Source organism: Trachurus japonicus, chromosome 14, assembly GCF_045865225.1.
Source record: "Trachurus japonicus isolate A0001 chromosome 14, Traja_1.0".
Classification (NCBI taxonomy): domain Eukaryota; kingdom Metazoa; phylum Chordata; class Actinopteri; order Carangiformes; family Carangidae; genus Trachurus; species Trachurus japonicus.
Window position 1 is genome coordinate 24,553,371 of NC_140920.1, and position 15,906 is coordinate 24,569,276.

Below are 15,906 nucleotides of genomic sequence, written 5' to 3' on the forward strand. Positions count from 1 at the left end.
TCAAAATATTGTTCACTTGAAACTGGATTCTTGTAGATTATAAAATAAAAAACTGAAAAGTGCTGAGCCAGTATTTTATGATAGATAGATAGATAGATAGATAGATAGATAGATAGATAGATAGATAGATAGATAGATAGATAGATTTTGCACAATTTGACACAAATTTCCCTAATATAAAATGAAAGGAGTATGAATGAATATCAACAATAAAAGCCTTTTAAGTTAAGTTTATTTGAACAGGTTAAAAACAGATCAATTACAATCAACTTTATTGTCCACCATTGTGGAAAATTACATTATTTTAGTGCAGGGAGTGGAAACAAATCCTCTTTAATCCTAAATAATTTACATTTCAGGAAATGAAAGTGGGGAATGAACAGAATGAGAGCATCTCTGCCATAATCCAGAAAGTAAACATGTGCCTCATGGGTAGGTGGGTGGTAGGTGGGTGGGGGCCAGTGCGTCATACCATTGAGCGCGTCGCCCCTCTCCGCTTTAAAATAGTTTTGATGTGCCACGCCCACTCTATAATTCCCACTCAGCTGTTACTGGAAGACGCGTTTAGTTTCCACACGCGTCCATTCACAAATCTACGCCGTGGAGCTACAGGACAGTCGGTCTGGGACTCATCATCACCATCACCACCATCCTCATCACCGCCATCATCATCACCACGCGTCACATTAATCAGCTGTCTCTCACTTTTGAACAACTTGTTGCGCAGCTGCTATTTCTCCCCCTGCGGTGCGTCGCCGCTGTTATTTGGCAGCAAACAGTCGCTGCTTTGTGTTGCTGTGATAATTTTTTTTTTTCTCGCACGTGAACGAACCACGTTTCGTCAGAGATGAGTCTCGACCCTCGGACTCGTTTCACCTTTCCGCGTGAGTCTTCCTCTCCATGTGAAGTCCCGGAGCCTGCGCTGGTTCCTGGAGTCTGGACCTCCTGAATATGAGCCCAGAGCCGGGGGATGCGTCCCAGTCCCGGACCAGACTGGAGCCACAGCCTCCTCTACCTGACTCTGCTGCTGTGGACCAGGCGCCTGGACGCACTGGCTGACTTCTCAAGTAAGATGATGGTGGTGGTGGTGGTGGTGATGATGATGGTGTGATGGGGGGGAGGAAGAGGAGGTTGATGTTGTAAATGGTTGTACTTTAGTGACCCATGTTTCTGCAGATGATAGGTCTATATGGTGCAGACTATATGCTGGTTGCAGTTTTCTTTCCACATTGCCAGTGTTCTTAAAATATCATCCATGTGTCCCCAAGATCCAATTTGAGATTTGGCATGGATCAGCTCTGCACAGCAGTCAAAGATGCCATGACAACAGTGTGAAGAGTGCAGTATATGTCTGCCAATGTAGATACTGTCTTGTTATAACACAATAAAGAAGCGTACACTGTTCTCGAAATTGTGCCAGATTCCTCCTCTGGAAAACAGATAATGTAAACATCACAAGATAAAACTGACTTTGAATCAGACGTAACTTAATCAGCATGCCACACAACAAAGGTGGGTCACATTAGGTTGGAGTGCCAGTTGGCAGAATTTGCCACCCAGGAAAGAGGACTGGCAGTCAGGCAGCACTTTGATGGGCGACTTTTCAGAGCAACATGAGACAACTAACAGAGCCGCAAGGAGGCCAAACGATCTGATCCCAAACCCAGATGAAACAGACTGGGTTAAAAAAAAGAAAAAAAAGAAAAAGAAAAGTTGCTTCTTAGTTAAAATCCTTTTTCATTAAGTTTGTTGTTGTTGTTGTTGTTGTTGTTGTTGTTGTTGTTGTTTCCTTTTCTGTTGCTCCTGTAAATAATAAGAAGCCTATAGGCTGCCCCTGGAACACACACACTTTGGTTATATAATGAAGGGGATTTAAGTTGTTCTCCAGGTGTTTTCTGTTGCTCCTCTGTTGAATTAAAGGATCCACAAAGAATCAGATTTAAAACTTAGTGGTGAAGATATAAAAAATAAAATATAAGTCTCATGCACCACCTTTTATGAGACAGCTTTCTCCAGAGCCACAGAAGACAGTAAAGCCCTGTTTTCACCATGAGTGAACTGGACTACACAGAACTCCCCTCCAATACAGAAATAGGCAAAGAGTAGTAATTTGTGTGGAGCTATAGATCTTGGTACATGGTACAAGCAGCACACCCTTTATTTTTAAAGACTTTATATGAATGAGTGAGTTGTATAATAATTCCACCCCTCCCTGTACAGTCGTCATGAGAGAGGAAATTAGCTGTAGAAATGAAACCAGAATGTAAACATGTCTATTTTCTCTAAAGTTGGCCATTTTAACATGGGAGTCAGTAGTCGCTTTTGGAACCAGTCTCAACTGGTCATTCACAGGATGAGAAGTTCTCCTCATATCAGGACAAGTAAACGCAACTTAATGTGTAGAACTGGTTGAGTGTCCCTTTAAATGCTCCGTATACTCAGAGATGGACAGAGTACTCCACCCCAGTACTTGAGTAAGAGTACAAACACTACTGGTCAAAATTTACTCCGTTACAAGTAAAAGTAGCTCAGTCGACATGTTACTCGAGTAAGAGTAAAAAAGTACTTGCTTTTAAAGGTAAGTATCCAAAAGTACATGCTTTTAAATTTACTTTAAGTAAGAGTAAGAGAAAGAGTAAATTTCTTATTTTTCACATCAATGAATTACTATAATTTTTCCTAAATGAATTTAAGGACCTTTTAACTCTTGTTTCTGAGAATTAATTCTTTGAAACCACCTGATGTGCTGCTTTTAGGGGTTAGGGTTTCCTTCTTTGACAAACACAGCTTGTGTCCAATAGGATTTTAGAAAAAAGAAAAAAAAGAGCAGACCTGAAAGTAACGAGTACTTTTCAGCCTTCCTAGAAACTCGAGTAAAAGTAAAAATATTTGTCTTGGAAATGTATTCAAGTAAGAGTAATAAGTAGCAAAGAAATCTAATAGCCTACTCAAGTAAAGTACAAATCCTCTTAAGTACAGTACTCAAGTAAATTTACTCCGTTACTGTCCACCACTGCGTATACTGGACTGAATGTGTACTACGGCCTATAATAACCAGTGTCCTGTGTGCAGCAGACTACCTGTCCAGGATCATCACCAGTCACTCTGCTCAGGCCTGTGACGGTCACCCTCTGCGCCTCCACTGCCCACGTCACTCCACCATCTCCATCCAGTCGGCCTTCTACGGAGGCGGCGAGTCGTGGCAGTGCAAATCCCACCTGGACCCTCCACCCAGACCCCACCACAACCACAGCTGCTCCGCTTTTACTGCTCTACAGGTGCGTTTTTTATGGGATATACTGTATGGCACGTTTCCACTCTCAATGGGACACTGTGAGAGGGTGGGTGTTCACCAGTTTCAGCTGATTTATTTGAGTGGTTTTCTCCTCCCCATGTGTGTTTTACATTAGTAGCGAACGCACCACCCTAAGGTTAGCAAATCATTATGAAGGCACAGCTCACTCTCTTCCATTTATTAGATTATTTCATTAGCCCACTGTGAGTTGAGGCATCACTTCCTGTTTACTGCTGAATGCTTATTGGTGTTTTCTCTGCAGAAGCTGCTGTCTGAGTGTCAGAGCTACAGAGACTGCCAGCTACCTGTCAATCATCTGCTGTTTGGGAAGGACCCCTGTCCCGGCACCAGTAAATACCTCCATGTGGACTACAAGTGTAAACCCAGTGAGTTTAGCAGCTCAGCTCCCATGTGTTCCTCCTCCTGTTAAACCTCCCCTCAGTCTCCATGTTTCTCCATCAGTTTCTTTCACACTTACACTGGGAAGTGGGCGTGGACACAGCCACACAGCCACACACATAAATCCCACCATGGCTCCCCTCACCCCCCCATGTTTCCCTCTTCACTCAGCTGAACACAAAAGACATGTGGCATGTGAGGGGGAGAACATGTTCCTGCGCTGCAAGCCCCCCAGGGTGCTGAACATCTACGCAGCTGTCTATGGCAGACGTCTAGGAGAGAGTGACACCTGCCCCTCACACCGGACCAGACCACCCCCGTTTGGTGAGTCGACAGGATGTTCAGTTTTTCCTCACATGGTGGTGACTGAGAGATGGTGAACCCAAGAATAATACTAAGTGTTTAGGCTGAAAATCTGTTTTATTTTAGCACTTTACACAGGGAAAGAGGAAGTTAAAGGGAAAGGGAAAGTGCAACATTTTGGCAAATTGGCCCATTGCCATAATCCCTATAGTTTTAGGAGTAGGTTTGTTACCTTTAATTGTCGGTGCAAGCTATTTTTAGAACGGCGGAGCAGAGCCGCGAGCTGCTCAGAGCTACACTACAGAGGCTGATGGGATTTCTTGGTTTCCCTCATCAAACTCATCAACTACACAATCCAACAACTCCAAAATGCTCTCGTGGACAAGTTGTGACCTGCACATTCACCACGCTATGAGATAACGGAACGTTACGAGACAGAGTTGTTTTCGAGGCAAATGCAGCGACTGCTTGCCGAAAAACTGCCCCTAACAGGAACGCACATCAGCGGTTTTGCATGAATTTACCTCGAAAACAACTCTGTCTCATAACGTTCCGTTATTATCTCATAGCGTGGTGAATGTGCAGGTCACAACTTGTCCATGAGAGCGTTTTGGAGTTGTTGGATTGTGTATTTGATGAGTTTGATGAGGGAAACCAAGAAATCCCATACGCCTCCGTAGCGTAGCTCTGAGCAGCTCTGAGCTCCGCCGTTCTCAAAATAGCTTGCACCAACAATTAAAGGTAATGAACCTATTCCTAAAACTATAGGGATTATGGCAATGGGCCAAATTGCCAAAATGTTGAACTATCCCTTTAAGCTTTAGCTTTAAGTATTACTTTACACTAATGTGAAAAAGAAATCAGTTTAAGGGTGCAACATAAAGCACTTTATAATGTATTTCCACTTGGTGTTTCTTCATTAATCCATATTATGCAGAAGATGTTTTGGTAACACTTTATAATGAGTACACACTATTAAGCATTAGTTAAGCATTAATAAATATTGAATTCATCATTTATAACACATGAATACTCATTAGTATGTAGTTAGTAAACATAGTTATAAATGTTTTACTCATCATTGATAAGCACAGTAGTTATGGATTAGTAAACACTGAATTCATCATTTATAAAGCATGTTTCTGACGTAAATACTCATTAGTAAGTGGTTTACAATCACAGTTGTAAATGTTTTACTCTTCATTAATAAGCTCATCTATATAAATGATGGATTCAGCATTTCCAAGCGCTCTTACGCGTTCAGTATGAATGGTTAGTGAGTGTTAGTAAATGATTTATAAAAACTCACAAATTTCATTTCCAATGGATGACTTATAAACAGTTATTAATGCAGGAATTCATGAATTCAGGCAGTTACAAAGCACTTACTACTTGTTAATTAAGTATTTTGTGTGAGCTCATCTAAAGTGGGCACTATCTATGCCTTATAGAGCATTTACAAATGAGATATTAAGGCTGCAATGCCTCAAGACTCATAAAAGTCTTGGTTATCTTAACAGACCAAGGAGAGACACAACACAAAGGGATAGTTCATATTGCATTGTATTTATTGCAACTTCCCAACATATTGTAACTGTTCTGTTGATGTAAAACAAGGGTAAGCATGGCAGAATAAAAACGCCAACAGTGGATCACAGAAGTTTAAGTTCAGCAAATAATTCTTTGAAAAAAATCCTTCTGTAGCCTATTTAATTTGTTTTTTTCTGTATCAAAAAATTAAGTCAGTTCCTTATATTTGCTGGGGGCAGCTCTCTGCGGTTGGAGCAGTGTTCCGGTCCATCCCAACACGCTTGAAAGCAGCAGACCAAACGGCCAGAGAATTTTCTTGTACCGGGAAACGGCCTGATCCAGATTTTGGACTGCAATTTAGAGAACAAAAAAGGAAAATTAGCAACAGTTTAAAAATAAAGAAAAGAGGGGGGGAAAAAAGGATATTTAACTTAAGTCACACACACACACACACACACACAGTCACACATTGGCTTGTAAAATCAGAACAGACATAATAACCTGTGATTTTCAGCTATGATTATCCTTTACAGCAGGCACATTCTGACAGGTGAGAGTCAGTTATTGTCCCCCCTCTATTAAATATGAAAGGAGGCTGCTCTGATGATACAAGTCAGCAGTCCTGAAATGTGTGTTTACATGTCGCGGTAGTACGTCAGGGAGCGAGAGCTAAAGCCTTCAGCTGCAGACAAGCTAACGTTAGCTATCATCCATGGACCATGTGTGGCAGCAAACAAAACGAACACATACTCACCACTAGTGCCGCTGACGACCGCCGACTTCGATATCCATCTCCACACCGGCTTTCTTCTGGGCCCGCGTCCGCCGGACTCGTCGATTCTGGGCAGAGTTCTCCGTCTCCAACTCTCCATTCATCTTAGCTGCTGCACCAGGCTGCACCGGCTGCAGTGTTGCCGCCTCCCAGCGTCGTCCAGGCGTTGTGACGTTGATGACGTGGCTCGTCGACGTACACGTCCAGCGGCCGCCGGTGCGCGTGCAACCAAAAACAGGGGGCAAAAGACTGCTTCGGGGTCATGGATGTATGTTCGGAGCTTTATACAGTCTATGGTTCGGAGTGAACTGATATCAGTGTAGATGCCGTATTGTTTGTAGGGCTGAAGCCGATATCCGAGTACTCGCTCGGCTTGGGCGGTACCCGGGTGCCATTTCACTACTGGGAACCCCCCCCCATGGGGGGCGGATAGCAGAACACTATAGCTAGCATTAGCATGTTACCGTCACAACACGACCTGTCCATCTGCCCGTGTGTGCGCGAGAGGGAGAGAGCAGGGAGAGAGTCGCGGCCGCCACAGACTCGTTTATAATACAAATGGTAAACGCTGGATGCGCTGGTTGATCAGTTTTATTTTTACCAGACTCTTATAATATTCCCAAGTTGCAATAAATACAATGCAATATGAACCATATCGTGTTGTGTCTCTCCTTGTGAATCTTAATATCTCATTTGTAAATGCTCTATAAGGCATAGATAGTGCCCACTTTAGATGAGCTCACACAAAATACTTAATTAACGAGTAGTAAGTGCTTTGTAACTGCCTGAATTCATGAATTCCTGCATTAATAACTGTTTATAAGTCATCCATTGGAAATGAAATTTGTGAGTTTTTATAAAACATTTACTAACACTCACTAACCATTCATACTGAACGCGTAAGAGCGCTTGGGAATGCTGAATCCATCATTTATATAGATGAGCTTATTAATGAAGAGTAAAACATTTACAACTGTGATTGTAAACCACTTACTAATGAGTATTTACGTCAGAAACATGCTTTATAAATGATGAATTCAGTGTTTACTAATCCATAACTACTGTGCTTATCAATGATGAGTAAAACATTTATAACTATGTTTACTAACTACATACTAATGAGTATTCATGTGTTATAAATGATGAATTCAATATTTATTAATGCTTAACTAATGCTTAATAGTGTGTACTCATTATAAAGTGTTACCGATGTTTTTACTTTGTGGTAAATGTGCTGAAACAAAAGCTCCCCCATTTACTATTTAGCTACTGCACTGTATTCACTCTCCATTTTAATTTATGTAAAACCTAAGCACTTTATACATCTGCATGGTGCTGACAGTATTAAATATGTTTTGTGCTGATGATTATTTACTCCTCACTATAAAGTGAACTATTAGTCTCTAGCACTCTCTAGCAGTCTGTGAAAGAATGAATGAGAGTGAGCTCAGACAGAGCCAGATGCCTTTTTCTCAGCTCATACTAGAACCTGTTAGGCAAAGCACAGGTGTTACTAATAAAACATTACAATGGTGTGTTCTGTTCAAGCATCCCAGTGTGACAGTGAGCCAGCATGCACAAGACCGGACCCTCAAACCAAATGATACTGAACAAGAATCCACCATCATTAATGTTTATCATCTACAGCTGCACTTTTCCTGTTGTAACACCCCACAGTGTCCTCTGTGATACAGCTCTATGACGGATGGGGACACGAGTCAATGTCCTCAGCGTCAGCCTTTGCACTGAAAGAGTTGTAGGCATTCAATGGAGAAAAGTAGTTTTTATAAAATAGAAAACTAAAAGGCGTACACTATAGCAAATGCTTTTCATTGTTTTTATTTTTGGCACGCTGCAGCAGAAAACACAGAGGTGGAACCAGTCACAGTAACGGCTGCATTATAATCAGGTGTGTTCCTGCCATCAGTGACATAACTGGCTGCACCTGAGCTTTTCCTGCTGAGACAGGTCAGAGCGTTTGCTGTGGAAAAGCTTGGTGTGAAACTCTGAATTATCATTAGTCATTAATTCTGCAAAATTTGATCAATTTTGCAATGAAATGACACAATGTCTGAACATATTGTGACTAATCCTCTTTTAATGATTTTTTGTTTTAATATCTTGAGAATAAAATGGTGCCAACAGTGGATCCTGGTTTATCCTGTTGGCACTGGAATAAAACAGGATTGTGATATTGGAATTAATGTGAAGGCCGCTCTGCAAGAGCTTGATTTAACGGGCAGATGCAGAATGAACTTCATTTTATAGTCTGATGTGGCTGATTGATTGTTTATTGAAGCAGTGTGGTTGATTTATTTTGGTGCTGTGTCATAACTGTAGCACTAAAAAACATGAATCAATGTCAGTCTTGCTCCGGCACTCATTCAATGAGTAGGTGTATGTGTGAAACCTAAAGGTAGCCTACCAGCAGACAGGTGCATCTTATGTGTGCTATGAAATACAATCCAGCTGGAGCCACCACTTCAGAATAAGCAAAAAAACATGACGTTATCTAACACAGATGCACTGAGTTAACTATTTGCTTTGCTTAATAAAAAAAAAAAAAACACACACACACACACACATATACACACCAGATGGCTGCCAAAGGAAAAGGTGATTTCATTTGAGTCAGAGACGTTCTACTTTGTTTGAGTTCAACTACAACCAATCTATTGCAGCTGTGATCGCTGGACACGCACTAACAGAAAGTGTCTCATTATTTGACTTCACAGAGTGTCTCAACCACGAGGCTGTGCACGCCGTGTCCAAGTCCTGCTACAGCAAACAGAAGTGCGTTGTTGCCGTCAGCAACCAGACCTTTAGGGACCCCTGCTTTCCAGGAACCAGGAAGTACCTCAGCGTGGTCTATTCTTGTGGTAGGACTCCTTGTGCTTCCTCATTCACAAAATATAATTACAGGCCTTGTGATGAATTAGAGAGTGGTCTAGAAATAGGACCACGTCATGTCTGTTTGTTTTTTCTTTTTATCAAACAGCTCCAACAGTCAACATGTGAAGTTTCCTTCTGTGAATTCTTATCTGATCTCAGCCATCAGATTTTCTTCTGGTATCACACCCAATAACACAGTTAAGCAGAGAATAATAAGACTGTGTGCTCAGATTTGACATCCTGGTAAACTTCCTGCGATTGGCACAAATGCCAGTGAGGTCATCCGGCAACAATTGTTCGTGAATCATAATTTGGAGAAGTGACTTTAGCCGGACGGTGGAGAGGGAATTCTTCCGACTGGCTCTGCCGTCTCCATCTGCCACAAAACAATGTGTGTTAACTTTGTAGAGCGATGATAAACACAGTAGGGGCAGAAACTGTTCATAATGTGAGAGTGGATGTGGGAAGTGGTGCACAGCTGAATGGTCTCTGAGTATTTATCAGCAGTAAAGACAGACTGTCTCCTCTGCCTTTCCTCCAACAGTACCACGGACTTTACTGCAGGAGGCCGACCCCGGCGTATTCAGCTCCACCTCGTCTCCCACTGTGTCCACACAGAGAGGTAGCACCATGTCATCTGCTGTCAGTCCAGAGTAGACGCAGTCTGCACTCATCTGTCTCAACAGGCTGCTGCAGACACAACTAAACAGGAAGTGCTTCTCAATTCAAAACATTAGGCTTAATTTAGGGCTGCTGATTGATTAAAATAAATTAACTGATTACACAAATTTCTTTGAATAATCACAATGGATGTTTTTTCTTCTTAAGATAAAATCACAAAATTATTATAGAATGAGCATAAAGGGAATTTACATTCAAATACTGTTGTTTAATATTGTTTACATTGTTTTAAGTTTGAACATAGATTCTCTCCTGTCAGCTACAGACTTCCATCTAAATTCACTGTAGCCTGCAAGGCATGATTCTTATACTGTATAAGGTAACAGTAACAGTTTCTTAACCCATTAGTAACAAGAACCAAAGTCAGGCCTATATATTTTAGTGCCAGTTTAATTCCAAAACCAGCAAGGCCAGTAACATTATCAGCAATAATTTGTAATGCACTAATGTAGTATTATAAATGATAGCGATGAAAAGAAATGTGCTCCATGTTATAGTGTAAATTGAATTTTAAAAATGTCCAGTAATAACAACAATGTAAAGTGAATTGCTGCAAAATGAAGAACATTATTATATGATTATTTTATAAATGTTATATCATTATAATAATTAGAATATATTTCAATCTACACGACCACATAATTGTTTATTATAGTGTATTAAATCTGATTAAAGCTGGGGTAGGCAGGATTTGTTTTAAAAACAAAATATAAACTTTTTTTTTAATAAGAAAATTGTGTTTTCCCATTCAGCTGTCAGGAAGGAAAGGTGTGTGTGTTTGGGGCGATCACAGTGTTTCTCTATGTCTCTGTATGCAGCAGCCTGAAAGGCCTACAGTAGGCTTGTTTTCAAAACAAATCCTGCCTACCAGACATTTTATTTGCATAGAAACCAAGCATCTACAGCCATGTTTAAAGGTGAGCTTCCTCTTATTTCTCTCCACATCATCTGTTCTGATCTCTGATGTTCTCAGCAGCTCCTCCTGTGGACCTGGAGGAACTGTTCCCTAAAGGGTCAAGAAGGCCAGAGAACTCAGGAGCGATGATGAGCAACTCTCTCCTGACCTATGCCTACATCAAAGGTACACATCAGCTGCATGAATGCATCAACACACACACAGTGTTTCCTTTACATCCCCTCCCTTCACTTCCCCATCACAGAACACCCAGAGATGGCGGCGCTGCTGTTCACCTCCAGCGTGTGCATCGGCCTCCTGCTCACGCTGCTGGCCGTGTCGGTCAGAGTGACCTGCAGAGGGCACGCGCTCAGAGATCACAGACCTGCAGCCAAGCCTCGCAGCCAGGTGGAGGACGAGCACGAGGACGAGGAGGACGAGGAGGAGGAGGACGAAGGGACAGATAGCTCTTTGATCTCTGCTGCGGAGAGGAAGGCCATATACAACTGGGAGGAAGTGACCTATGTGAGCGAGGCGGCCGAGCGGGCGGAGAGGATTGAGCGCAGGGAGATGATCATACAGGAGATCTGGATGAACGCCTATCTGAACGGCAGCCCGTCCTAAACACACGTGTGATCATAGAGGAAAAGAAAGGGACCTCTTTTATGACATTGCAAAGCAGTTTGTTGTGTGTTTTATCTTTTTTTTTTTTTACGCAAGCTTTCAATTTGTGATGAATGTAATGTTTAAGTAAACCGCAGTAGTAGCTATTTTCAAGGGACCAGCAGAGCTTTATGCTGAGAGACGTTTGGTTAAAACATTGTATTTATTCATATTCGCCACCAAATGAAGCTAAAATTTCAGGTTGAGTCTGTTTACTGAAACAAACAGGAGAGAATCACTGGCCACAGCTGCCACAATCACTGCTAACAACTGTATCAGTGGAGCTGATAGATCACTACAAACCAAAGAACAGGTCAGGGAATGTGACACACACACACACACGTTTGTATGGCTATCTTTGTGAGGACACTCATTGACATATTTTCCCTACCCCTTTACCCTAACCTTAACCATCCAAAACAAATACCTAACCTTAACCATTACTCTTAACCTAACTTAATTATAATAACCTACAAGTCTTAACCCTCAAAACAGCCCTTGGAAGAGGTCTGAGAAAGTGAGGACCGACCAAAATGCCCTCACTTTCCGAAAATGTCCTGACTCTGATGGTTTAAAACTTAAACTGGTCCTCACATGTATAGCTGTACAAGTACACACACACCTCCAGTTTGTCTAAAGGGACCATGAAACGTTACTTTCATCTCTGAACTCCCTCTGTCTTTTAACTCCAGGTGGGAACACCAGTGCTTTTCAATCATTGTCACACATTTATGGTTAAATAAGTGTCAGGGATCAGATTTCCAAACAGTGGTAAATATGTTTTGTTTACTGGAAAGAAAGGATTTATCATGACTGACAAAAATAGACACATCGTAGTGTTTTCCCTACAGTATAGCTACATTAGGGGTCATTAAAATTGGCAGCTGTTCATACCAGAGACTCAAGGTTTGTGTTCAAGTTTCACCTGCCACAGCTCGTCAGTGTTGTTTTTTTTAAAAAGAGCCTTCTGACATGGATGTAGAACAAGTCAAATTCTAATTCTTTGAAATCCACACATCATGTCCAGGTTTGTTTTTGTTGTTGTTAATGCAGTGTTCCCACACTTCCTCACAGCTCCACCAACTTTTCCACAACCCCTCCAAACACCCTCACGCCGAACTCATCAACTTCCTCATCCCTGCTGGGACGAGAGCTGGAACCACCGACTGCTATGTGGCAACTTCCTGCCTCAGAGCAGCACTGACTTTCAGAGGGTTTAAGTGTGTGTCAGCACCAGCAGGAGACAAAGAGAGGAAAGGTGTAGCATCCTTATCCCTGAACTCCGGGTGATGGAACACCGTGTTTCAGCTGAAGCACAACTTCTGAGACTTAACCATTTAGCACATCATTAACATAAATGTAAAAACACTGTGTATACCTTTTGAAACCCTTGTATTTGTATTTCTCTAAAACACTGTAAAAATGAGCAGTAGATGTAGATTAAACTTAAAATTTTAATTTTCTTTGCACAGTTTCAGTAAAAATGTAACTTTACAACAGGGTAATAACAATCAGAAGGAACACAGGGAAAACATTCAATAAACCAGGTTTATGATGATATCAGCCTCCATGTGACATCATTACCAGGTTTGTCATACTTTTAAATCCAGATGTCTGCTTCACATTTCAGTTTGGTTAAAAATAAACACAAGTGTTCATCCAGATACTGCGTCAGAAGCAGCTTTAGATGTTTGAGCACATCAGCTGTATGATGTCCTCTGGAAGACATCGAATAAGACAAAAGGTGACCACACACATTGTGATAAGGCATCTCAGCTGGTATCAGAGTGGTAGTGGGCTTCATTTCGGCCCCCATTTGATATTGGTGAGTCCTTGGAACTGTTTTTTCAGGGCCTGTCTGTCTGACCACTCCGAGTCCATGTAGCTATCATCATCTGCCTCCTCCAGTTTCTGAAAATGTTAGTAGAAGACAGTTAGAAATGCACAAAGTCAGTGCCAACAGGAAGCTGATTGTTTGTCCTCCTCTGCCTCTCCTCACCTTGAGCTCCTCCTGCCTCCTGTAGTAATGTAGCATCATCTGTTTCTGCTGCTCATCAGTGACCACAGGCTCCCGCGCTGGTGCCCCCTGTCCTTTCTGAGGGGAACAGCAAGTGGATCACAGTTTATTTTCAATACTAAGATACACATAATAAAACAACAAAAACACAGCCTGCGGTACATCACGTCATCTTTACCTTCTGGATTTTGACCACAAGCTTTGTCTTCTCGTTTTTACCAATGTAGTCCTGCAGTTTTTTCCCCCTCTGCATCTCTTTGGCAGCCCACCACAACTGACACTCGTCCTCCGTGATCACCTGCAGGGACGCCTGAGACAAAGACACAGAAGACACATGCAGAGGGAAGAGGGAGAAAGAGAAAGGCGTAAAAGACGTTACAAAGACAGCTGCATAGCTTCCTGAATTTAAAAAAAATCTAATTATCTGAATGATAATGTTATTTTTTATTGTACTGATCAGCTAACAGCTGCTGAACCTGAATCAGCCGTTCACCTGTGTTCCTGAAAGGTCTTCACGCTCTTCAAACTCCATCCTGATGGGGTCGTGAGGAGGCAGCCCCATGGGGTACACAATCATGACGGCACCTCTTAGCTGATCCAGGGCTTCTTTTACCGTCTCCATGGTAACGCAAACATTGGCTTGAGCCTGTTTCTACAGGGAGAGAGAAAGAAGGTAGATGAGTAGAAAAAACACGGATGATTGATGAACAAAATAATGGAAAATAACTCTGATACTCACTTTGGAGATGAGCGCCTTTGCCTCCTCCATTGTCTTCATCAACACCTCTTTCATTTTATCATTGGGAGCTGGTTGAAGGCAAATATATGAGACATCACATTGCCAACACCAAAACAACATTTTGATTTATTTATTTAGCCTTTATTTAGCCAGGTTAGTCCCACTGAGATCAAAGATCTCTTTGCCAAGGGAGACCTGGCCAAGACCGCAGCCACATAGTTGCATTAAAAACAGTAAACAACAGATTACACTAAAACTTGCTCATGAAACATTTGCATACAGACAAGGTAGACTGTAATGATTTCACCAGAACTCTAATCACATAGTTTCATGAAGATTAAAAGAAACTACTTATAGCTATGTGTCATCCTTTAACGAGGGGTTCACATGTATCACTTTTTGTGATTCAAAGCTACATCCTCATGCAAAAAGGGACAATCATATTTACCATGTATGTAAAATACTATTGTTTATCTATCTATCAATCAATCGGAGTCTCACCATGTCCATTCCTCCTCCCAATCTCATCCTTCCTCAAGACAGGCCCTCCGCTGGGAACACACTTGTCCTCCCACTCATCTCTCAGCTTCAGCTCCACTACCTGCTCCGCTGTCAGCCCCTGCATGTTGGGGGGCAGAGTGACGCCGTGGTCTGCCAGCTCTGGGATTTCTAAAGGTTAAAACAATGAACAAACAGGCCTTACACACTGAACCTGATGTTATTTACAACTGAAAACAAGTGAAATACAGTAGGTTAATGAACCCAGGCCATAGTGTCCATGCCAGTTTCACCTGAACATATCCTGTCCACTTTCAGTCTCCCGTTGTAAATGGCTGTAATTTGCTGGATCACCGTCTCCATGGACGCGTCCACGGTGGTGATGAAAAGGAACTGGCTCTCGTCCCCTCGCTTCACATGCAGCTGCACCATGTTGTGGAGGAGCTCACCGCCTGTTCACCTGCTGAAAGACACGATGGAAGAAGAGCTAAAGTCTGCTCCTGAGTAGTGAACCCGCAACCAAAACACTGTAGCCATAGCAACGGCCCCGTGCGGACGCTTCTAGAAAAACCTACAGATAGCATTTAGCGATACAGCTAATAAAAAGTGTTTACACTCACAGGCTCGGTGTGTTTACAAGTACATTTCTGTAAAGTGGAGGCACGTACCTTTACAATGAAACGGCAAGCACAAGGCAGCTCGAAACACAGATAACACTGGGCTCACACTCTGTTTACAACCGGCGGCATCCCAAGCTAGCAGCAGCAGCAGCAGCAGCAGCAGCACGTCTTCTCCTCCGTCTCTGACTCTTCTTCCTCTTCGAAGTTTAGCGGTTGACATGTCGCGAATCGGTGCATTACCGCCACCTACTGGACTGAAGTATGGCTCAGTATAAAAACTTGTAAGTAATTGAGTAATTAAATAAGTAAATACATAACTGTTCACTCAGTATCCACTGAGTTATTTTTAAGATATTGGCAGGGCCGGCCCTAGGACTTTTGTGGCCCTGAACAAGATTTTGTTTGTGGCCCCCAAAACACTCCAAGTGCAAACACTAAATCACTGCTTACAACTGAATGAACAGACACACACAGACATGTTTATGTGTTAATTAATTGAATTTAACGCCGGTTGGTATCTTTCTGATCAGCAGATAAATTAATTTAACTTAGGCCATCTTGTTTTAAACACCCTGTAAGTTAGTCTGCCTAAATATCTTCTT

The 15,906-nt window shown here is 42.1% G+C and overlaps 2 protein-coding genes across 6 annotated transcripts; one reads left to right on the forward strand and one right to left on the reverse strand.

Moving 5' to 3' along the window:
* The first annotated feature begins 562 nt into the window (after window positions 1–562).
* eva1c (eva-1 homolog C (C. elegans)) lies at window positions 563–11,772 on the forward strand. Of its 4 annotated transcripts, none has more exons than XM_085798479.1 (8): window positions 563–1,067; window positions 3,073–3,278; window positions 3,558–3,681; window positions 3,866–4,018; window positions 9,035–9,178; window positions 9,736–9,813; window positions 10,849–10,953; window positions 11,033–11,772. In XM_085798479.1, exons 1-8 carry the CDS (start codon window positions 971–973, stop codon window positions 11,389–11,391), a joined length of 1,266 nt encoding a protein of 421 aa, XP_085654605.1. In that variant the 5' UTR covers window positions 563–970; the 3' UTR covers window positions 11,392–11,772. The 4 variants fall into 4 exon arrangements, with proteins under 4 accessions (XP_085654605.1, XP_085654606.1, XP_085654603.1 ...); XM_085798480.1 differs by having other exon boundaries at window positions 3,076–3,278; XM_085798477.1 differs by having other exon boundaries at window positions 709–1,067; window positions 10,846–10,953; window positions 11,033–11,660.
* A 1,098-nt stretch (window positions 11,773–12,870) lies between these two features.
* cfap298 (cilia and flagella associated protein 298) lies at window positions 12,871–15,516 on the reverse strand. 2 transcript variants are annotated; one of them, XM_085798482.1, is made up of 8 exons: window positions 15,353–15,516; window positions 14,978–15,147; window positions 14,688–14,855; window positions 14,187–14,254; window positions 13,941–14,099; window positions 13,626–13,757; window positions 13,430–13,525; window positions 12,871–13,341 (listed from the first exon to the last, which is right to left on the reverse strand). In XM_085798482.1, exons 2-8 carry the CDS (start codon window positions 15,114–15,116, stop codon window positions 13,231–13,233), a joined length of 873 nt encoding a protein of 290 aa, XP_085654608.1. In that variant the 5' UTR covers window positions 15,117–15,147; window positions 15,353–15,516; the 3' UTR covers window positions 12,871–13,230. The 2 variants fall into 2 exon arrangements, with proteins under 2 accessions (XP_085654608.1, XP_085654609.1); XM_085798483.1 differs by having other exon boundaries at window positions 14,978–15,144; window positions 15,353–15,487.
* Window positions 15,517–15,906: the final 390 nt, after the last annotated feature.

Excerpts from the sequence above, each read along its gene's own strand:
- eva1c (XM_085798477.1), top strand. The coding sequence starts at position 971 with ATGCGTCCCAGTCCCGGACCAGACTGGAGCCACAGCCTCCTCTACCTG. Across the intron at positions 3,279-3,557 it reads CCGCTTTTACTGCTCTACAG|AAGCTGCTGTCTGAGTGTCA; the intron begins GTGCGTTTTTTA and ends TTTTCTCTGCAG. Across the intron at positions 3,682-3,865 it reads GGACTACAAGTGTAAACCCA|CTGAACACAAAAGACATGTG; the intron begins GTGAGTTTAGCA and ends CTCTTCACTCAG.
- cfap298 (XM_085798482.1), bottom strand. The coding sequence starts at position 15,116 with ATGGTGCAGCTGCATGTGAAGCGAGGGGACGAGAGCCAGTTCCTTTTC. Across the intron at positions 13,758-13,940 it reads AAGACCTTTCAGGAACACAG|GCGTCCCTGCAGGTGATCAC; the intron begins GTGAACGGCTGA and ends TCTTTGTCTCAG. Across the intron at positions 13,342-13,429 it reads GGAGGCAGGAGGAGCTCAAG|AAACTGGAGGAGGCAGATGA; the intron begins GTGAGGAGAGGC and ends TAACATTTTCAG.